Source organism: Mus pahari, chromosome 1 (genome assembly GCF_900095145.1).
Source record: "Mus pahari chromosome 1, PAHARI_EIJ_v1.1, whole genome shotgun sequence".
NCBI lineage: Eukaryota > Metazoa > Chordata > Mammalia > Rodentia > Muridae > Mus > Mus pahari.
Genome location: NC_034590.1, coordinates 117,374,952 through 117,381,163, shown reverse-complemented (window position 1 = coordinate 117,381,163; position 6,212 = coordinate 117,374,952). Strand labels below are relative to the sequence as shown.

Below are 6,212 nucleotides of genomic sequence, written 5' to 3'. Positions count from 1 at the left end.
AAGAAAGAAAGAAAGAAAGAAAGAAAGAAAGAAAGAAAGAAAGAAAGAAAGAAAGAAAGAAAAAGAAAGAAGGAAAGAAAGAAAGAAAAAGAAAGAAAGAAGGAAAGAAAGAAAGGCGAGCAACCCCTGTCAGCAGAAGGTCCTCGAGGGCATAAGTATGGTTGGTGATGGCTGCAGCCTGTTCTCTGGGATGGGTGATGGGTGAAGGAGGAAGCTGACTGGCCAGGTGTCCAGCTGCTCCCAGTAACCTGTCTGTCTTGCCCTGCAGTGGCTCCAGCTGACTATGTTTGCCTGAAGTGGGGATTCGCTCAGCTCCCGTTGCCTTTGTTCTTCCTTTCTTCCTCCGTCAAGCCACGCCTCCCTGCCAAGCCACGCCTCCCCGCCGTGCCATACCAGACCACACCAGTTGCTGGCACCCTTATCCTTCTGTCCCCCTTGTCCTCCTGTCCTTTCACCTCCCCACTACCTCTGTTCGACTGCTCTGGGCAGAGTCGCGGGGGCCCTCCCTGCCCCTGTAGTCAAGGGCTCAGAATGGGCACCCTGACCCCTGCTCAGGGCTAAGACCAGGAAGGCAGCTCCCTGCTCATCCCTGCCTCTGGGGCAGGGGCAGGGGCAGGCATCCCTGCCCCCTCCCCCTCGCTGCTACTGTCCGGATGTGTGTCTTGCCTAATCTGTGGAGGCTCTAACCCTGTCATCCCCCAGAGCTGCAGACTTCATAACCACTAGCTAGCTCCTTGTCTGCACCCGGGTGTTGAAGGCCTCACCTCACGGTGAGAGCCCCACAGCCAGACTCACCTTCCTGTGCCTTCTGTGCAGCAGCCAAGATCCCTCTGCAAACCAAACTCCACCTCTCCTGGCCCGGAGGGTGCTCAGACCCTCCCTATCCCCGCCCCCTTCCTCTCTTTTTTATATACTGGTCATTTTCAAGGGATTAGTGTACTGGTTATGAAGGACCAGGAGCTGGGGGTGGGATGGGGAGGTCCCATGTTTCAGTGCAGTGAGAAAATAAAATGAAAGGCTGTACGTCTGTCTCTGGGTGTTATTCTCCCAAACTGTTCCCTTGATTGTACAAGCAAGCCTTGACCTAGAAACAGCTCAGGCTGTCTCATGCCCTTGTCCACCCTTGCCAGAGACTGGGCATCTGGCTGTGGCCACCTCAGCTCCTGAGATGTTGAGTAGGCCTGGGCACAGAGACATGAACCGACTGCTCCACTGGCAGTCAATCCAGGTGGCTTCTCTGGTTTTGCATGCCCTACCTGGGGGCTGGGTCTGACTTCCTCCTCTGCGGATAGGATATCGGTAAGGAAACACAAGACCTAGATTAGCACCAATCTGACCCCCCAGGGAGCTCTCTAAGGTACTGAGTCCCTACCCAACCTTTGGCCACAGTGGGACACCCTGTAATCCAGCAGTTTACATTAATGTTCTGCCTCTGTGGCTCTTGCCAGAGCTAAGAGGAACTGAGACTAGGGAATGAAAATGAGTTGCCCCTAGGACAAAGACTGCAGGCAGCCAGTGGGGACTGAAGGAGCCAGACGGGCTATATTTGGTTGGTAGAAGGCTTGCCACTGGCTGGTGGTAGTGCATGCCTTTTAGTTTCGGAATTCAGGAGGCAGAGGCAGGCAGATCTCTGAGTTCCAGGCCAGCCTGGTCTACTGAGCGAGTTTCAGGACAGCCAGAGTTACACAGAGAAACTCTAGTCTCAGAAAAATTCAAAAAAAGTTCAAAGGTCACCATCTGACTACATACATACATAGGGAGTTCCAGGCCAGCCTGGGCTATAGTAGACCTTATCTTGAGAAGAAAAGAAAAAAAGAAAAGAAAAATTGAGGGAGCGGGCGATGGGGACTGCCCACAAGGCTGCATGTAGAAATGGAACTGAGAGTTCTGACCATGAAAGAGCGGTGTCCTGAGCTTATGGTTTCCAGGAACTACTTACTGGGAGGCCGGAGCCAAGTCTCCTGGCCTCCTCCTTGGAGCAGGTCCTGAGGGAGGTGGGATGCATGATGTCCTAGGTTCCTCTCTCCTCTCAGGCCTCAGCCCCTCTCTAGAGTGGCTTTAGTTTGCTGTGGTGATTCGGCAATGGGGATGCCCTGAAAGTACCCCAACCCCAAACTGAGGCTGCTTCTTGACTTCCCTACTTGGACTTCTTTGGTTTTGTTTCTGTATTGCTTGTTGTGTCACGTTTTTTGGTTTATTTTTTGTTTAAAAAAAATTAAAATTGAGAGCCAGGTGCACACCCTTTCATCACAACCAGGAGGCAGAGGCAGGCAGGTCTCTGTGAGTTTGAGGCCAGCCTGGTCTACACGATAATTTCCAGGACAGTCAGGGATATACAGTAAGACCCTGTCTCAAAAAATCCAAAAACAAAATTAAAATTATTTATATATTTGTGTGTGCATGCACATGCACACACACAGAGGGTATGTGTGCACACACTCATAAGTGCCATGGCACTTTGCAGAAGTCAGAGCCCAACCTCCAGTGTCATTCCTGAGGAGCTGTCCTCCATGTCTTCTGGAGACAGGCTCTCTCTCTGGGAGCTGGGGCTTGCAGCCGATAAGGCTTGGCCTTCTGGCCGGCCAGCCCCGTGAATCTCTCTATTCCTAGGATTACAAGTCCATGCCACCATGGCCCCGAGTTTAAGCAAGTGCAGGGTTTTAATGCTTCTAAGGTCCTGAAGCTCTCTGCTAACTCAGCCATCACTCTAGCGCCCACCCCTTGGCTTTGCTGACTCAAGAGGTGACAGATGGAGAGAGGACTGGAGAAAGGGTCTGGGGGAGGGGCACACTGCAGATGTGGGGACACTAAGGCCTCCTGTGAGGCGTAACTGGATCCCTCTGAGCTGCATTGTAGAGAAGGCCTGTGTGGTCCTGACCCCTGGCCTGATCCTCCACCTCTAGGTCCCTCCCCTGCCTTTTTACATAAGGCCCGGGCAGGCTCGACCTGGGGTAGGGCCCTTGGCCATGGCCTTCACAGACCTGCTGGATGCCCTGGGAGGTGTGGGTCGCTTCCAGCTTGTCTACACAGCCTTGCTGCTGCTGCCCTGTGGGCTGCTGGCTTGCCACACCTTCATACAGAACTTCACAGCTGCCGCGCCCCCTCACCACTGCCAGCATCCTGCCAACTACACAGAACCTACCACCAATGACTCGGGGGCCTGGCTGAGGGCCGCCATACCCCTGAACCAGCATGGGGTCCCCGAGTCGTGCTTGCGCTACATAGAGCCTCAGTGGGCCCTTCTGAAACCCAACACCTCCTCCCATGGGGCGGCCACCGAGGGCTGCAAGGATGGCTGGGTCTACGACCGAAGCATCTTTCCATCTACCATTGTGATGGAGGTCAGAGGTGGGTGGGGGGATTGGGGGACTGGGAGGAGGCCAGGCCAAAGGACAAGGCTTAGCACTCTTCTCTCCCCAACAGTGGGACCTGGTGTGTGAAGCCCGCACCCTTCGTGACCTGGCTCAGTCCATCTACATGTCTGGGGTGTTGGTGGGAGCTGCCTTGTTTGGTGGCCTTGCTGACAGGTGAGCCTTTGGGGGAGCGCCTAGTCCCCCGGGCAAAGCCCTTGCGTTCACCTACATTCTGTTTTTTCTTTCTTTATTTCTTTCATTATTTGGGGTTGTTTGTTTGTTTTGTTTTGTTTTTCTAAGGCAGGGTTTCTCTGTGTAGCCCCGACTGTCCTAGCACTCACTCTGTAGACCAGGCTGGCCTCAAACTCACAGAGATCAGCTGCCTCTGCCTCCAAGGGCTGGGATTAAAGGCGTGCGCCACCTGGCTATTCCTTCTTTTCTTTCCCTCCTTCCTCTTCTTTTTGTGTGCATGTGTCTGTAAACGCAATGGGTTTGTATAGATATCTGTGAGTGTTTTTTACTTTTTTGAATTTCTGATCCATCTGCCTGCACTTCCCAAGTGCTGGGATTATAGACATGGATCTCTTTTCAAAGTCTCTACCTTTCCCCAACATGGACTAAATCCCTCGGTCTCTGATCTTCCATCACACGTCCCCCTGTCCCTGATCAGTCTGGCGGCTGCATGTGGTATTTAGAGGGGTGGCTTTGCCTAGGCATCTCATCTTCCCTTTGATTGCTTTAGTGTCCCCACCAAGGCAGAAGTGACAGACATGGCCTTTGCTTCCCATGGTACCTTGGGATTTCCTAGCCCCTCACTCTTTGGGTTCAGGTTGGGTCGCAAGGCCCCACTGGTGTGGTCGTACCTGCAGCTGGCAGTTTCAGGGGCTGCCACAGCGTATGTGGGCTCCTTCAGTACCTACTGTGTCTTCCGGTTCCTGATGGGCATGACCTTCTCCGGCATCATCCTCAACTCCCTCTCCCTGGGTGAGTCCAGTCCAGGTGGGACCCAGAGGGGCTAGGAACATGCAACAAGGGAATTACAACATCACAGGAGAGCTTTGCAAATTTTGTTATGTAATTCTCACCCAGAAACCCCAACTCAAAACCTCCTACCCAGGGGTCTGGATCTGGAAGACCCTGGTCAGCAGACTGTGACCCTGGCAGCAGTGGGCAGTGGTGGCCTTTCTTGGGTCTGGGTTTCAGTTGACTAATCTGTGAGCTGGAAGGGTCAGATTGATTTCATGAGAGTTACTCAACAGTACCTACTAATCATCTATAATGTGCCAGGCTTACATGGGGTCACATAGGTGACTGGGACACAGGGACATAAGATAGGATGGTGTCCAAGGGAGCCAGCTATGGTGGCCCACACCTGCAATCGCAGCACTTGGAAGGTGGAAGCAAGAGGATCAGGATCAAGGTCACCCTCAGCTGCACAGAAGGTCTGAAGCCTAAGGTACATGAGTCTATAAATAAGGGGTGACAGGGGGTTCATACAATCAAAAGACTTAATCAGACAATCCACAAATTAAAGGCGCACACCTTTAATCCCAGCACTCCGGAGGCAGAGGCAGGCGGATTTCTGAGTTTGAGGCCAGCCTGGTCTACAGAGTGAGTTCCAGGACAATCAGAGCTACACAGAGAAACCCAAAGGTGCTAAGCATATATTGGAACCTCAGTAATCCAGTTCCATCCACTACCTTCTAGAAGGGTAGGTGTCCCACAGCAGCAAATGCCTGAAATCCATCAGCCTATCATACCAGAATGGCCTCTGTACTACATAAACACTTGCATGCTTGTGCTCCTGTACGCTCTTGTGTAGATACACACACACTCACAGAAGGAGGGGCATGCCACACCCTGTCTCAGGAAAATCAGCTTTACAATGAAGATTTTTTGTTTGGTTGGTTCGGTTTGATTTATTTGAGACAGGGTTTCTCTGTGCAGCTCTTGTTGTCCTGGAACTTACTCTGTAGACCAAGGCTGGCCTCAAACTCAGAGATATGCCCGCCTCTGTCTCCTGAGTGCTAGGATTAAAGGCATGTGCCACCACCACCCGGCTACAATGAAGCCATTTTAGAGTCTGATGTCCTGTAGTGAGTACCCTGCCATAGGCCATATATGAGTGATGTCTAGGTAGATCTTGGTGGAGCCACAGCCATAGGAAGGGGCTGGTGAATGAAATAGCTATGTGGTAGATGGGCCACTCCAGCTGGCTGCCTTTCTTTCACAGTTGTAGAATGGATGCCAACCAGAGGCCGGACAGTGGCAGGCATCTTGCTGGGTTTCTCCTTCACCTTGGGCCAGCTCATCCTGGCTGGTGTGGCATACCTGATCCGGCCCTGGCGCTGGCTGCAGTTTGCTGTATCTGCTCCTTTCCTGATCTTTTTCCTCTATTCTTGGTACGTCCAGCAGAGAGGGGCTGGGGTGGGCATGTGTCTGACTGGGGGGTGTAGCGTGCCTTCAATGTGCTGGACACGGAGAACAGAGGCATGATGAGGGTCACAGGGTCCCAGGTACTTGTGAATAGCTTTAGGAAATCTTTGGCCAACCGCTTTCCGTGACATGGGGCTCTGGAACATACAAAATTATTTTTGCCTGTATCAATTCTACTGTGCTTCATAAAAACCCATTGTGTTTTGTAAGAGGAGAACTGAAGTACAGCCCAGAAAGGGGCCATGATTTTTTTCAAGGCCATGAAGCTAGGGTAAGAGCCAGATGCAATTCAATACCAAGGGTGTCTTAGTTTTGAAGGACTCTTCAATGATTCTCTGTATGATATGCGAAGAAGAAGAAGAAGAAGAAGAAGAAGAAGAAGAAGAAGAAGAAGAAGAAGAAGGAGGAGGAGGAGGAGGAGGA

At 52.0% G+C, this 6,212-nt stretch overlaps 2 protein-coding genes across 4 annotated transcripts in view; both read left to right on the top strand.

Moving 5' to 3' along the window:
* Positions 1–1,015, top strand: part of Capn1 (calpain 1) — a 24,630-nt gene extending 23,615 nt beyond the window's left edge. For all 3 annotated transcript variants that reach the window (XM_021190089.2, XM_029543380.1, XM_029543375.1), the window contains exon 22: positions 269–1,015. In XM_021190089.2, coding sequence (XP_021045748.1) covers positions 269–295 — 27 coding nt within the window. In that variant the 3' untranslated portion in view covers positions 296–1,015. The remainder of the gene's footprint in view (positions 1–268) is intronic.
* A 1,948-nt stretch (positions 1,016–2,963) lies between these two features.
* Slc22a20p overlaps positions 2,964–6,212 on the top strand; it is a 15,697-nt gene continuing 12,448 nt past the window's right edge. Inside the window, exons 1-4 of the mRNA XM_021217958.1 lie at positions 2,964–3,341; positions 3,424–3,527; positions 4,183–4,337; positions 5,587–5,755. Of these exons, the coding sequence (XP_021073617.1) occupies positions 2,967–3,341; positions 3,424–3,527; positions 4,183–4,337; positions 5,587–5,755 (803 nt within the window). The 5' untranslated portion in view covers positions 2,964–2,966. The remainder of the gene's footprint in view (positions 3,342–3,423; positions 3,528–4,182; positions 4,338–5,586; positions 5,756–6,212) is intronic.